Source organism: Pyxicephalus adspersus, chromosome 1 (genome assembly GCF_032062135.1).
Source record: "Pyxicephalus adspersus chromosome 1, UCB_Pads_2.0, whole genome shotgun sequence".
Classification (NCBI taxonomy): domain Eukaryota; kingdom Metazoa; phylum Chordata; class Amphibia; order Anura; family Pyxicephalidae; genus Pyxicephalus; species Pyxicephalus adspersus.
The window spans coordinates 154,396,734-154,413,683 of record NC_092858.1 but is presented as its reverse complement, the minus strand read 5'-3'; the positions used below and the strand labels follow the sequence as shown (position 1 = coordinate 154,413,683).

At 37.9% G+C, this 16,950-nt stretch overlaps 1 protein-coding gene across 6 annotated transcripts; it reads left to right on the top strand.

Moving 5' to 3' along the window:
• The first annotated feature begins 2,648 nt into the window (after positions 1–2,648).
• Positions 2,649–15,319, top strand: LOC140344576 (uncharacterized protein C3orf38 homolog). 6 transcript variants are annotated; one of them, XM_072431834.1, is made up of 9 exons: positions 2,651–2,959; positions 3,280–3,432; positions 4,576–4,748; positions 6,843–6,965; positions 7,543–7,665; positions 9,263–9,385; positions 9,860–9,982; positions 10,540–10,611; positions 11,902–15,319. In XM_072431834.1, the coding sequence occupies exons 1-9, from the start codon at positions 2,914–2,916 to the stop codon at positions 12,352–12,354; spliced, it is 1,389 nt and encodes a 462-aa protein (XP_072287935.1). In that variant the 5' UTR covers positions 2,651–2,913; the 3' UTR covers positions 12,355–15,319. The 6 variants fall into 6 exon arrangements, with proteins under 6 accessions (XP_072287962.1, XP_072287935.1, XP_072287929.1 ...); XM_072431828.1 differs by having other exon boundaries at positions 2,652–3,432; XM_072431861.1 differs by lacking the exon at positions 7,543–7,665 and having other exon boundaries at positions 2,649–3,432.
• Positions 15,320–16,950: the final 1,631 nt, after the last annotated feature.

Genomic DNA, 16,950 nt, shown 5'->3' with positions numbered 1-16,950 from the left:
CTATATAAATATTGTTTATTAATAATAATATTTAAAAAATGAAAACTTTATTTCACTAAACTTGGATGCTCCTTTAGAGATTTTTCTTCACTGCCTGTCTGGGAAAAAGGTTGCTTTTCTTGGTAGAAAGTCTAACAGCAAAACAGACAAAAGTAATTACAGACAAAAATATTTTATTTTCTATTAAGTAGGGGAATTCAGGAATTAAACCTTAGTCAGCTTTTTACTGTTGTCTGTTTCCTAATTGGTAAAAAATTGTTGTGGCAGAACAGGAAGTTAAGAAATGAGCCACATAGAACAATAAATCATGCACACGTGTGAAACACGTCAAACGATTACACTTTGTTAATAGTAGATATACAAAAGTATTAGGTGCAGGTGTGACAATCACCCTCTCAGATTCCCCCGGACATAGATTTTGCAGCAATCTCAGCAGCGATCTAAGTACCAGCAGGCTGAGAAGGGCAGTCACGGGCAAGGAAAACCAATCTGTTAACCCTTACCAAACCCACAATTACAGGTAGACTGCTGCCATGTGCTTAGATGGAAACATGCACCATTAGCCTTGACAACCACAATTTTGATTCTTCAGAAATCAGTATGTCTATTGTAGTGTTTTCACTAGGTTGTACTGTTGTACTCTTTCAAAAATTCAGCTTACATTTCATATAGTGTTTAATAAGTAAAAGCATACAAAACACAGTGCATGAACAAATTAGCAAAATAAAGACCAATCACAGAACAATAACACTACAATAGCAACAGTGCAAAATAGGGAACAACTGTAAAAAATACTTAAGTATTGCCTCGTTTCAGGTTGCTGTATGAAGTCCAAGTGTGTGTTTCAATGCCGTTGTCAATACAGGATGGTATTAGTCAGAGCTTCTTCTGCTAGGCTTACATGGCTTTTTCCATGCCAACCACAGAGGTAAAATAATGGGAGCATCCAATAATAGCAGGGTGGGGGTTGTCTGAGGGGCTGTGTCCACATGGAGTATGATGCTCTGTAGACACACCTAGGCTGCCCATTTTCTAGCAATATTCATAATTCCCCAAGTTCTGTTTTTCTTAAATGCCAACCCCCAGATGATTAATCACCACAAAAGTAGGAGCTCAAAGAGACCAAACTATGCAAGTCTGGCACTTAGGGTTCACCAGAACAGGTTAAATATGGTTTCCAGACTTTCCTGAGGTGTAGGGCACTAATTCTTGGTCTCAAAATGCTCAGTATAATAATCCGGCTATGAATTGGCGTACTACTTTCTACAGAACTGTGGAGTGGAAATACAAAGATTTTTAATAAATGTGTTCCTGAATAAAGCTCAGAGGTCAACCAGAGGCCACTCCATTCGTCTTATCTGCCAGATCCTGAGTTTTATGACACCCGGAGACACAAAATCCCAACTTTTACACCATGTGTTATAAACTAGTGGATCTGGAAGGATGTTGGTTGATTGAATGGATGTTGGTTGATTTGATTGAAAATTTTTGCTAAGAGGAAATTTATGACCTTGGTCTTGTACATTTACCATCAAGAGGAACTCTAGCCACCACTCCTTTCAATTTAAAGGGTACCTAAACTCTTTTGACTTTACATAAAACAGTAGATAATCCTTTTATGTAAGGTAAAATTTTTGTTTGTTTATTTTCAAGTGCAACACCCTTTCTTTTGGGAGTGCAAAGCCTACAGATACCTATGTCACGTACCCGGGAGGCTCTTGGGTACTCCTTCTGCACATGCCCGAGCAAAGAAGCCCTTTCGTCAAAAGGGAAAGAAAATTCTGATCTCACGCATGCGCAGTGAGATCGGCAAGTTTTTTTCCCATCTACGTCACACGATTTTGCGCTTGTGTCGGGTGACGTAGGAAGAAGAACCCGGAAGAAGAGAAGATGACGGCCCCCGGCGCCTGACATTAGTGCTCTCTCCAATATCACAGCAGGTATGAAGAATAAAATGTTAAACAGCTCTGTTACCATGCACTAAAAGTTTTTTTTTTTTTTAAAGTGGACCTTTTAGTAAAGCATGTTACAATTTACATCAACAAAATTAAAAAAAAAAGCTCTATCTCTTATGACTGACTAGGCATTGCTTGAGCTCCAGGAATTTAGCATTGCCCATGATGAGATGATGTCATCAGTTTGTTGCAGGCAAGATAAAGCATTTTCTGAGTCTTCCTTCCCTACAATGATTTAACAAGGTAAGTGGTTTAGCAGAAGCTGATTTGCATCAGACATTAATAAACAAGCCAAATAATGTATCAGGATTTACATTATGGTGTCAAATTAGTCCATAAAACTGACAAGCAATGATGCTTTAAACTGTTTAGAAAGAATAGCAGATAAAGTTGTTGTTCGGCAGAGTTCTGTCCTGGAGGAGTCCTTTAGCTGTCTTTATTCAGGAAACAGGTGGCCTGTAAGCAGGTGTAGTTCCTGGTATGAAATTTCCCAAGTCTCAAGACTGAAGAATGGGCGTAGAGGGTGCATTCTGTGTAGGCTGTGTGCCCAGAGGCTCTGTTCTCCTAATCTGACCTATGCTGGAGTCATCAACTCATGTTCTAACAAAAAAATCTACCTGTGAAATAAATCTACCAGGGGGCGTGTACAAATGCGTGTGTACAATGATGTCATTGTCAGGAAAGTTTCACAGCTGTGTGCGTGTATGAATGCTGCATGTCATGTACTGCAGCCTTACATCCCTCCCAGTACAAACCTCCATATCCCTAAACTTTCATCGCTAAGGCATCTTTAGAACAAATAAAATCTCTGCCCATCAAAACAATCTACCCTGATACACATTGTTGGAAGCTTCTAGCACCTGAACCCCAATTTCTTAGAAACGAGGGGGTACTGGTGAACAAAATTAAAGGTACAAGTTATGACTTTTTTTTGGATGCCAGCACGGCGCGGGACCTAATGCAGGACACCCCTGGAGCGATCAGACTGCCCTGCGTGATTCAAGGTAAGTGTATTTTTTGCACTTTTGGGTTTAGTTCCTTATTATGGCAGATTTTGGATTCCCTGTTTATCCAGGTGTTGCCACAACACTGGGTGTATCTGCTGCAAGGTAAAAGTCTCCCTACCAGACCCCCTCCCTGCCAAAGATATAGACAATTTTTGTACGAATCCATGAAAACTGTTAAATAGGCAAAAATCTGAAACTGAAATCCTAAGAGCATTTTGCAGAAGCAGAGTTGATGTGTGCCAAGTCTTGTATCATACTAATTACAAGCTGCTGTAGTTTCGTTTTCTCTACTGTCAGGCTTTGTGTGTTGTCACCAGAGAGAAGAATTATTCTTATTAGGGTTATCATGGGTCTCAGTTATGGCGAGAAGGTTGGCTGCAGGGAAGTGTTGGAGCTACTGGGAACCTGTGATTTAATGGCATTGGCTAACACAGTCACAAACAAGAAGGCAAGAGTGTATGGCAAAGCAGGTAAGATACTGAGAGTATTCTCATTATGCAAATACAGAGGATGAGTGATGGTGAATGCTGATCACTGCTTGTAACAATAGAAGATGTATCGTGTCTAGTAAATTTACTTTGCAATTCCCAGCTGAAAACAGGAAGGCATTAGATTTTTTTTTTTTATTGTTGTCTGTGTCCTGTCTATATGGAGAAAAGACCCCTTACTCTCTGTCTGTTTGTTATGGATGTTTTACAGACAAGGGCAGACTAAGGAACAAAAGTATATAAAACAGTAGAGATTCCTTAAAATAGGTCTCATTTAATAAAGCTTATCAAGACTGGAGAAGATAGACTATAAGGAAGGGGTACCCACACTGTTTTGGCTACTTTTAAAATGACCAAGTGAAATTGATCTACCAACAATAAAAACTTGGACTTAATATCTCCTGTGCGCAGTAGAGTTTATTTTAAAAGGCTCCACAATCGCGTTGCCTTTGCAATCTACCAGTTGATCAAGATCCACCTGTTGGGCACCCTGATTAATGGTTAACCTCAGTGATTCAACAAGCCTAGAATAGATTTGGTCCAGGATTGGACACATTTGCAGATGATTTTTAAGAAATATATTCCTGGTCACCCAGGTTCTCTCATGATAATTTATCTTCCCTAGTCTTGGAGAACTTTAACAAACCAATCCCAATGTATCAACATGCTGAGATTTTTTACTATATGTGCAGCCTGAATGCATCATAAAAAACCATAGGGGGTTACACTGTACCCTAAAGCAACACAGTGGTTATAAAAAAAATACAAAGCAGGTATATATACAGGTCCTCTCTTTTATTTCCTAAAACGTCTTCAATTGCTAACAAAAATATTCTGCATCTGCAAAACTTCCAGGAGTCTAAGATATATAGCTCACCTGCTATATGCTGGGGTTCCATTTCCTAGTTTATTTATTAAATGAATTACTCCAAAAGTAGGTAATTCCTAAATTTGCCATCTAGATCCCCCACTAGCAGAGTTTCTGGATGCTGGAGATCAGTGATTAAGAAATGGATATTCCTCTGCTCTTATTGACTTTCTTGTATTTATGCCATTGTAGAATTGTTTTAAGTTATATGTCAGTATCCTGGTGTACATTTTCGATTCGTGTCCTTTTGTTTCTAGACGCCATAAACACAATATTAGAACACAGCTGCAGCGCCCTAGAGCTCCTGAATAGAAAGAAGGTTGAAAGATTTGCCATTTTTCAATACCTGATCCGGCAACATGTCCCAGTGGATAGTCAAAGCACAAAATCTAGTCTCATTTGCACTGCTGTTTCACACTGGAGAACACAAGTAAGTGGTTTGGTATATAGTTTGGCTAGGAATATTTACCATTTCTTGTTTTCCTTGTAGCTAAAGTATTTCTTATCATAAAAATCCTTAATATCCTCATAAACATCCAACAAATATGAGCAGAAATCTAAATTGTTGACAGTGGTATTTTGATGTCACGTTAGAGATGGTCATCTTTAGACATCTTTTCCACTGCACATCTGATTTATGGAAGCTTTGTTGTGCTATGTGATTATTTTAGCCTAAAATGACTGCAATATGATGGTTTGAGATGTAGTATGGTCTCTGCATTATATGCATATACACTGTACAGACCAACAAAACACCTCAACATCCTGCACCCCATTACCTATACAATTCTCATTCTGAAGACTGATAGATAGACTATCATGGGAGAACCTGGGTGATCCAGCAAATATAGACCTGTGATGGGAAAGTGAATGGGTTCTGTCATTATGACATCACTCTGGGGGAAGTTTCCTCCCCTTTGAGTGTCACACAGCTCCCTGCATATGTGCAGTCAAGAGTCTATGCATTTAGTGGTCCTGGGTCTGAAAAGGTTGGCAACCACTGATGTAAAGCACTGCATAAGATGGCGGTTTAAATGAAATACATATTAGTGCATATGACCAATATGTTGACCAATTAGGAAGTTGAAGCTTTGCCTTCTACATTATGTCTGATTTAGTATATATCTGTGCCAGGATTACCAGTTCAAAGAACAGAAGAGGCAGCTGGAATAGTTCTGATCTGTTCAGTACCCTGAATAGTACCTCACATCAGTCAGAACAAGACAAGGACACACAAAAGCCTGATCAAGGAAGCTGTGTGTGTTTTTGTGTCATAATATTTTACGTGTAAATAACCCGGTTGTTTACTTATACTAAATCATATATTGTTCAATGTTATAGCATATACAATACAATTGTTGAGTAGATTAAGGTCATAAACAGAGTAGATTAGGGTTTACTTCAGTGTTTCTCAATCAGGGTTCATTCAGAGGTTGCCTCGGGTTTCTTAAGCAATGAGCAGTTTGTACCTCTCATGTCAGTGTAACCGACACCAATGGTTTTGGCTGTAAGAGTGACATTCTTCCCAATGGGCAACAATGTAAGAAGCATTCTTCCTATTGACCTCCACATTAATGTACTGTGAGCTGTGGATGGAGTAATTATGGAAGGATTCCCTCAAGACCTGAGGGTTTGCCCCGTGTCAAAAAGGTAGAGAAACACTGGTTTAATCAGATAGAGTTTCACAGTAATCTCATGACTATTCTTGGGTTCCAACCTTGTTAAGAGGTAGGGACATGATAAAAGGGGTCCAAAGGACCAGTCCATGCTCTTGTGGAAATGTATTTGAAAGCTTTCATTTTTTAAATTTCAATCCTATTGATCTTTTTCTTTTAACCAATATTTCTTCAGGTATTCTTTGAATGTTGCTACCAAATACTGGTATACTTCAATGTACAAACAAATCCCCACTGTGCTGCCTCTTGCTTACATGTAAACCTTTATGACCCTTTGAAAATCACACAGATATTATGAAACTATGCAAATGAAGATTCATAATTTGCAGGGTTCTCTGTAGCTTATACAAATCTGCCTGTACATCTCCATTGGCTTGCTTAGAGTCAGTCTTCTGCTACACATTGGACCTGATTTATTAAAGCTTCCCAAATCTGGAGAAGATACACTATCATGGGAAAATCTTGGTGGTCCAACAAACCTGAAATGGATTTCTTATGTTTTTAATCCTGGACCAGATCCATTCCAAGGTTTGCTGGATCACTCAGGTTCCCCCATGATAGTCCATCTTTTCAGGTCTTGGAGAGCTTTAATAAAGCCCATTATGTACTGTTATTTACTGGTTCCAAATTAAAGAGTATTGCTGTTCTAGTTGCTGGCCTTAGGAATACATCTGTTCCTGTGCATTTGTCTCTGTTTAGTTATGGATTTTGTGCTGGATTGGTCCATGACCATGGACTCTGTAAAGTGCTGTGGAAAATATTGGTGCTGTAAAAAACATGACTATAATACATATAAATGATATGTTGGAAACCTTCCTACTACATTCTGTTTTATTTTTACCTAACAGGGTCAGGAAACCAATGACCGCAAACAGAATACATCCGGCAGGGATAGTTCTTATCTGCTGGGCATGGTCAACAAAATCTTAGATCAGTCAGAACAGAAAAGAGACACAAATATATCAAATCAAGTAAGTTATTTGTGTTATTCTACTAAAACTATATATACAATACACCATGTGTACATGTGAACCTCACCCTTACAGGGTACCATGCATCATGGTATGTACTGGTTCCAAATTAAAGAGTATCGCTGTTCTAGTTGCTGGCTTAAGAATACAGCGCTCCCTGTGCATTTGTCTGGATGTTGTGCTGGATTGTTTGCCCTGCATACTCATCTATGGCATGGTAGCTCAATGGCTAGAACTCTGGTCTTGCAGCACTAGGATCCCAGTTTCAGGCAAAAGACACTACCTGCATGAAGTTTGGACATTCTCCATGTGTTTATGTGAGTTTCCTTCCATATCCCAAAACATACTTGTAAATGATCTGACTTCTCAAAAACTTTCAAACTTAGACTTATGACAATGGAAATGAAAACAGGAGGGACATTAGATTGTGACCTTCTCTTGTAGACAAAGTTACTGTCATGACCATGGACTCTGTAAAGTGCTTTGGAATATACTGGTACTGTAATAAAACATGACTATAGTACATATGTTGGAACCCTTCCTACTACATTCTGTCTGTTGTATTTTTACATTACAGGGTCAGGAAACCAATGACAGGAAACAGAATACAGACAGCAGGGATAGTTCTTATCTGCTCGGCATGGTCAACAAAATCTTAGATCAGTCAGAACAAAAAAGAGACATAAATATATCATATCAAGTAAGTTATATGTGTTATTCCACTAAAACTATATATACAATACACCATGTGTACATGTGAACCTCACCCTTACAGGGTACCATGCACCATATTAATATTATTATTATTATTATTATTATTAATAATAAACATGAGATATATAGCGCCAACATATTACGCAGCACTGTACATTAAATAGGCATTGCAAATGACAGACTAATACAGACAGTGATACAGGAGGAGAGGCCCCTGCCCCAAAGAGCTTACAATCTAGTAGGTGGGGAAATTTCACACACAATAGAATGGGAGATATGTAGTGGTGGGAAGTAGTGATGGTTTCAGAAGACAGAAGAAGACGGGTAGGCAAGTTTGAAAAAATGGGTTTTGAGCGCTCTTTTAAATGAGCAGAAAGTAGGAGCAAGCTGAATAGGACGAGGAAGACCATTCCAGAGAGTTGGGGCAGCTCTAGAGAAGTCTTGTATCCGTGCGTATAATGAGGTTATGAGTGAGGAAGTCATTAGTAGGTAATTGGAGGAGCGGAGAGAGCGGCAGGGGGAGGATTTTTTTAACAAGTCAGAAATTCAAGTGGGACAAGAACTGTGGAGGGATTTGAAGGCAAAGCACAGGAGCTTGAATTTGATTCTAAGGTGAAATGGAAGCCAATGGAGAGAACTACAAAGAGATGCAGTGGAAGAGGAGCGGAGGGAAGGATGGATGAGTCTGGCTGCGGCATTCATGATAGATTGTAGAAGAGAGAGTCGGGTTAGTGGAATACCAGAGAGGAGGATGTTACAGTAGTCCAGACAGGAGATGAAAAGTGTTACTGCATAGTATTACTGCAGTTGCAATTCCAAAGGACCTGTTTATGCACTGAATTGCCATTAATTTTCTGATCTGCCAATAAGGAGGCTTGACAATATTCTGCATTGGCCCATTTATTAACTTGTCCAGTGTCGTTCTTCTGCTACACACTATGTACTGTTATTATCTGGTTCCAATAAAAAAAATAAAATAGTACTAGTGTTTTACGAGGGGGTGCTAAGAAGTTCCTGGCTTTGCTCCCTTCCAGATGGAATAGAAAAATGAGTATCTTAGTATGTAACTGTGCAAATATCAGGTCTTTGCGATTCTTAAAACTGTTTTTTCTTTTAATGAGAAGCTGTGATGGCAGAGGCTCACTTTTTGTTACGTTGTTACATTGTTTATTTTTCTTAGTATGTACATTTTGTGCTGGTTTGGTTGCCCTGTATATGAGTGGAAGGCAGGGTAGCTCAGTAGATACCACTTTGGTGCAATAAGGTGCCAAGTTTGGCCAGGAGAATTTTTATAAAGAGTTCATATGAACCTTTTTGTTTTTTATAGGTTTCTAGTTACATTCCAAAAACATACTGGTGGATTTATTGACTTTCCCCAATATAATAACCTAAGACTATGTTAGAGAGTTAGGACTATGGAAGGGACATTAGATTGTGGGCGTCTGTGACTGTGACTATGGTTATGTAAAGAACTGCATAATATATTGCTGCTATAAATATACATATATACAGCTAGAAGGGTGAGACAAGTAAAACTAATTCTTTTCACATGACTAATTATGTCTGATGTGTATGTGCAACAGGTTCACCAAATCAATGAACAGAAGGTGACTAATGCCAGCTGGAATAGTTCTTATATGTTTAGTACCCCTAAAAGAGAGTATCAGCAGGATGAACAAGAAAAGGACACACATATATCCAACCAAGTGAGTAACTGTACAAAAACTATATATACAATAGACCAAGTGTACATGTAAAACTCCTTACAAGGTACCAATGCATTTATTGTATAGTCTTACTGCCATAGCAATTCCAATTGTCCTATTTATAAATACATATGTGCCTTTAATTTTCTGATCTGTCAATTTGTCTGGTTGAGGAGTCTCTGCTCTTGAAGAAACATGAATAGGTTTTGTATGATTCCATTTTGTTTGTATGGGTTTCCTCCCACATTCAAAAAAAATACTGGTAGATTAAATAATCCCCCAAAAATGAACCTCAGACTATGTAAGAGAATTATGATTGTGCAAAGGACATTGTGAGCCTTCTTAGAGAGTTAGTGAAATGGCTCTGTAAAGCACTGCTTACCCTGTTGTGGTAGAAGGATTAGACTAGTAAAACCAATTATTTCTACATTAAAAGTGATTGTATCTGATGTGTATAATGTGTATATATGCCAGGATCACAAAATCAATGTACAGAAGTTGACTACTGCCAGCTGGATTAGTTCTTGTCTGTTTAGTACCGCCAGCAGTCACAATCAGCAGGCAGAGCAAGAAAAGGTCCCACATACATCCAATCAAGTAAGTTGTATGTGTTATTTTGATAATGATAAAGTATATGAACATTAAACCACATGTATATGTGAACTTTACCCTTACAAGGTACCAGTGCATATATTGCATAGTGTTACTGCCATAGCAATACCAAGAGACCTATGTATACAAAGTTGTTGGGGTTATTTTAGGTAAACCTTGACGGTTTCATAGCAGTTCTAAGATACCTATTATTACACGCATGATAATGATTTATTTTCTATTGAGCGTTATTTTTTACATCTCTGTACTTTTTTTGAATACTTCTTTGTTGTTTTTTTAAATTCAATATTGCCCTATAGGAGCCTTTCCTATTGCTATATACTTATTTACACCTATTTATACTTATTAACATATATAGAAATCATACTTTATTTATGACACCTAATCATATCCCTATTTTTTCTGATCAGATATTCTCTACTTCATTTTAAGGGGTTGCCATGCATGAAAATAATGATACAGTACTGAGAAATAGATGTCAAGAACAGCAATGTTCCAAAGATTTCAGACTTTATAATATAATCATGTGTTTCTCTTTGCAGGTTAAAATTAAAGTAGTGCCAATGTTTGAAAAAAATCAGATCAATCAAATTCTACATGAACAAAAACAGGAGGTCATTTTTTTAACTTTGATATTGCATTATTGTAATTTCGCTACAGTTGTGTAAATATGACACAATAGCAACCAATGGAGAGTAAATGATATGTCGACTCTTTCTCTATTGTTTATTTTTTTGCGGTGTGGTTTGATATATAGGGCCTGATTTATCAAAGCTCTCCAAGGCTGGATGGATATACTGTTTTTTCATCAGTGAAGCTGGGAGATCTAGTCACTGTATGACTGATCTTTCACCTTAGTTTCATTTCTTTCTTTTCATCCTGTTTCACATTCTTTCTAAGTTTCGATTCTGTTCTGTGACAACAGCAGTGTATTTCCTCTTACAATTGCTAGCTGACTCATTATTGTCATAGAATTAAAAACAAAACAAAACAGTGTTTCCATATCACTGGCTTTCTAGGTGGGTCTAAGAAGGTATGGAATAGACGGGTTTGCTTTTAGGATGAGGGGTTGGGTTTTGGAATGGTTTGCCAATGAGCAAAGTACTGCAAATAAAGTTATGTACATAATGGTTACTTTGTTTATAACCCAGTGAAGGTATTGAGTAATTTCCTGGAATTATGATCAGAAGAATTAATTTTGCTTTGTAAGAAAACAATAGTCATTACCTTAACATTTTGTTCTGCCATCTGCTGGACCAAATCCAATCCAAATACATTTTTTTCTCCTACTTCTCCTTCTGTGTCTTTCTACATGTTTATCAAACCTAACTTGCAATTTGGTGTTCCAGTTTATTTCAATGTTTGTAAAAAAAAAACATTTATTAGGGTTAAGGTGAGGGTTTTGTGTGGAGCACTCAAGTTTCTCTACACCTAGTGTCAAAGAATGACATAGACATGACTGCTCAGGTTGGAGCAAAAAAAGTCCTTCAATAAACTGTTGCCACAAAGTTGAATAATCATCCAAAAAGTGTTTAAATATGGTAACATTAATACTAGGTACGTATGTAACTCAGTCACCTGGAGGACTGACCAAACAGAGGTTTAGTTAAATAGTTTACATGTGATAGGTGTCCACAAATCTTTAACCATATAATACATGTCAATATTTTGGTTCTGTTGGTGATCCAGCCTTGACATAGTACAAAATAGGAAATCTGAACTAATATTACCTCGGTGGAAGCAATTGACATTTTTGTTTAATCTAAATTTACAAAACCAACAATGAACAATATACAATGATCAAAACAGAAGGGTCACAAACAGATGACTGACAATTTTCATGTTTCACCTTATTATGCCAATATTTAATGTGTGATTCAGCAGTGATATTTTTTATTTTGCAGGTGCAGAAACTGGAAAAAATCACCATTTCATCATGTGACTGCGAAGCATTTGGAAACCAGTTCTGTAAATGGTTCTATTTACTCCTCAACTCCCAAAACCCATTTTATGGACAAGAAAAGAGAGACTGGGGGCCTGAACACTTCTGTGAGGATGCTGTGCTTGTAGTGTGTAGCCACAACCAACTCAATAGGACGTATACTGGTGCACACAATGTCAGTTCATGCTTCTGTTCTTTCACACAAGAGGAGAGGGTTTTATTTCAGCCTAACTTTGAAAGTGGGGGAATAAGATGTGAGATATTACTTGATGGTCAGGTAACGGTTACTGTGGCCGGCACAGTCTGCAGTACAACATCATACCTTGGGAAATTTGAACAAATCTTTAAACTATTAGCTGACAAAAATAGTAGGAAGTGGAAGATCAGCTATGCTGAACTAAAGATTGTGGGTTAAAGCACTTATGTATCAATACTATAAACTTGCTAGCATTAAAAATATTGTTAATAAAATTAAAAATATATAAAATGTCATTAATCGATACAGTATAACAAACACTGCTTTATCACCTGTGTGTATGTTTCAAATGGACACAAAATGTAAAGATATTTATTCTGGATGTTAAAGCTTTAACCAAATACATTTGCTACAATTATATTGTTCCAACGTTTTTATAAAACCATACAAAGGAGAACAAAAACAGCCTTATTGGTTCCAAATATACACAGCACACAAATACTGCACTGTACACTTTACACAGCAGTGTACAATTTTGTAGATAGGGTCACAGATTGCATTTAATATTTACTCCCCCAATCGAGCCCACAATACAACTGTATATAAATAACTGATTTATCTTTGATCTTGTTCATTTTGGGTGATGCAAACCTAATGCATTATTGGTGATGCATTAATGCAAACCTGGAGTTTGGGTAGCCGGAATTTATTAAACATACATACTTAGGGTTTTTGTTTGATATGATTTACAACGTTGCATAAAAACAGTGTTGTTCCTGGAATATGTTTCATGAAAGATGTAAGGTCTAATGGTTGCCTGATTCATGCAAATGCTATTATATCTCTATGTTTTTATAAGCAGCCTACTATTCTACAGGACAAAGTTTCCAAATAAACTCTCTAGTAAAATTCTTCTTCTTCTTCTTCAAAAAAAAAAAATAGTAATATGTTTACCTTTCCATAAAATCCATATTGCACGGAGTAATGTCAAATGAGATTGAAGTTAATCAGTGTTCCTTCCCTGAAAGGTAAGTATATTTTATCATTTCCCCCACGGATTTTTTTAAAATATTATTTTGAAGCTTTTTATTATATAGGGGAGAAATGTCAATTAACAGACCTTGCAATTTTCAGTAAGATCCATTTTAAGATACTTCAGTTCTCTCTGATGCCATTCATTTCTTCTCATATCCTGGCAGAAATATAGTAACATAATAGAGATTATAAAAAAATATTTTTGTATAAGGGTGTCTGAAATATTAACATCACATATGCAGATGATGTACTTTTAACTTGGACGCAGCCTCTTACCTCCCTCCTGAACTTATGGGCTGAATTGCCTAATCCTTTTTATGGCAGGACTGCTCCCTAAATTATTTGAGCACTCAAATTACAGCCGCATATGGCCAACTGTATACTCGTAACTTTCCCCCGCTGTTTCAGGAGATATATAATTACCTGAACAAATGGAAGGGGCATTCTCTGTCTCTTATGGGCCGTATAGCATCTGTGAAGATGATGCTATTACCCAAGCTACTTTATTTATTTAAGACCCTTCCGGTCAGGGTTCCCGTTTTGACCCTGAAAAAGCTACAGGCTGGCTTTTTGAATTTTATTTGGGCATATAGGAGACATAGACTGTCCAAGACGGTGGTTTGTACGCCCAAAGATCTGGGTGGCCTAGGGGCCCCGGATCTTATTAAATACTATATAGCGGCCCACCTTCGATTTCTACCTGCATGGACCAAATTGTTTTCTTCCAGTGTCTGCCGGGAGATAAAGGAGGCCTGGTTTGCCCCTCTGCACCCCAATGTTATGCTATGGAGTTCTTCACTGCTACTGACAGATAGAGATTTACTCGCACCGATGGTGTTTATGAGGAATGTATGGAGAGCTCACAAACTTAAATATGGCCTTTCCGCCCCTGCCTCTGTACTTACCTCTATTATACACACCCCCCTGATACCGGACAGCCTTACCAGATCTATGTGGCTACCTTGGCGAGAGAGAGGGCTTTTTCATATCCAGGATATTTTGCATCCCTTGGAGCGGAGATTACTTACCTTCCTGGAGTTTGCAGGAGAAATATGACCTCCCCCGCACCTCCTTTTATGCATATTTACAAATCAGGCATTTTGTACTCTCTCTTCAGCAATCTCCCAGCTTTTCTAAAAAAACTCCCTTTGAAAGGTTGTGTGCAGCTGGTCCCTATGCTAAGGGCCTTATCTCCTCTATCTACCGTCTTCTTCATGTGTCAACAAGAGAGGCCTCTTGTAAATTTGTTTATTTGTGTACGTGGGAAACTGTCTTGGGCCGCACCCTTGATGGGGAGGAGTGGTCTGCTGTCTGGGAGGCAGCAAATAAAAGCTCCATCTGTACTCTTTATAAAGAAAATTTATATAAGATTTTATTCTGGTGGTATCACACCCCAGACTTGCTCCATAGTAGGTCCTACCGCGGGACGCTAGTTCTGCCCTATTATACAAAGTTACTGGGATAAGGTTAACCAGCTACTGGGGAAGGTGACCAAATGTCCATCTATTTTAGATCCTCTACATCACCTGCTAGGGTTGCCTTTAACAGGTCCTACCAAGCTCATATCCAAGCTCACCACACACATCTTAGTAGCGGCCCGTACCCTGATCTCCTCTAAGTGGAAGTCTCTCTCCCCTCCATCCTTAGAAGAACTATATGACCGCATTCAGGATATCTGAATGATGGAATACCTTACTGCCCTGCTCAGGAACACTGTCACTAAGTTCGAACAGGTCTGGGAGCCATGGGATGACTATTATGCTCACTTACAGATGTGATGGTTTTATTTTGCTCCCCTCCTTTTGTTATATAGCAAATCGCCTCAGAATCCCCTTTTCCCTTTTCCTCCCTCCCCATTTTTGATGTTATGTCCTGTATACAGGAATTTACTGGTTTGTCATGTTTATTACTGGAAACCACATTGCATTATTTGCACTCCACTATTGCTATTTTTTTCTTTTAGCTTTTATGTATGTATATGTGTATATATATATATATATACTTGTTCCTATTTTATGCATTATGGTTTTGGTAATATGTTGCTAATGCTCCTATATGCTGTATTCTTGTCCATGTTCTTTTTGTTTTGTTCCTTTTGTTGTATTTGTAAAAAAAATTTTCAATAAAAACTCAGTTTCATAAAATATTACCATCACAATATGAGATTTTTCAGTGAAGCACAAACATTGCATTTTTTATTTCCACTTTATTGCTTTAGTGAAACACTGCATTGAAGTGTAAAGCATTATACACTGCTATTGGATACAGTATATTCAAGTAGAACTATGGCATTCAACTGACCAAATGTATGCCACAATATTCACTGTGTATATTTTAATATAAACTGATCTGAATATAAACTAATAGTACTAATTACTGGAGAATAAAGGAATGCCAACTGGTGAAGAGTTAAAACACCAAGACCATGATGACAAAGTAAACTTTTGTGATCATAGCACAATTAATACACCCAAAGTTCCTCTTAATTTCTTAGTATTACAGGTTGACGTTCAAAAACCCTGCAAACTCTGGACCTGAGGAGTGACGGATTTTCGAAAATTTCAGTAAAATAAGAATTGGAAATAAAATGAAGTTAAACATGGATACATTGTTTACAACTAATAGTATAAGATAATTTCCTGGATTATGCTTAAAGGAATACATTTTAGGGCATTTTTGGGGTTAGTAAAAAAACATATTTTTTGCCCTGTGAAGAAAAAGTTGTCACCCTAATATTTTATTCTGACTTCTGCTGGACCAAATCTCCAAATCTCTCTGGTACCAGTTTCTCTGGTTCTCTGGCTTCCCTCACACCCCCAAAAACATGGGATTGTACTCCCAATAGATGACCCCCCCAAACAAACTTAGATAACAACTATCTTTTATAAAAAAAAACACAACCAGTATGAGGGTAAAACTTAGGTCACAGCCTCTTTATTGGGTTTAAATAAAAAATAACCTTTCTTTAAACAGATGCTGTAAGCAACAACGATTTATTGTTATTCATTAACAACCATGTCAGGTGCGTGACATTCCCTTATAAAGGGGACGGCAACAGAGAAAAAAGGGGGTGGGGTGGGGAGATCCTGTCACAGATACTGTATATGGCTGGTGACGTACTGAGGAGAAAGGGAGGCCCTGCAGCCTGCGAGAAGGGAGCTAGGCGGGGGCCAACAAGACCGCGGGGGGAAGGCCATAGGTCAGGAATTTGGTGTGAGGGGTATGGCAGTTAATAATAAGTTTTGATTGGATGATAAATAAAACAATGGGTGGGGTCACAGGAGGTCATAAAAGATGAAGGTGATAGAGAGGGGCAGTACAATTGTGACAGAAATTGATGAGATTAGCACCCTCCCGCCCTGTTCTGGGTGATCAAGGTGTTAAGGTTGCAGTGTGGGCGGTGTGAGGTCCTCGAGGGGAAGTCATGTGACAAATAGGAAGTGTCCCACAATTATATATGTTGTACTAACTTTTTACTGGACATCTGTTTTCCCTACAAAAGTTACCTGCCAATACCTGTAAATATAAAATAGGCTGAGGAAAAACCCCTATTTAGTATAACATACCTTTTCTGCCCCATAAACAAAAAAGGGGTGTCAGGGGCCACAATCCCAAGAGGTCACTCTTTTAATATTTGTGCCTCTGACATGGAGTGAGGCCTGATTGGCTTCTCTTAAAATACGAACTATGGCATGTGTAGAAAATTGTCAATGTATTGCGTGATGATAATAAAAAAACAAACTAATTCTAAAAATCTCTAAGAGGGCACAAAAATGGGGT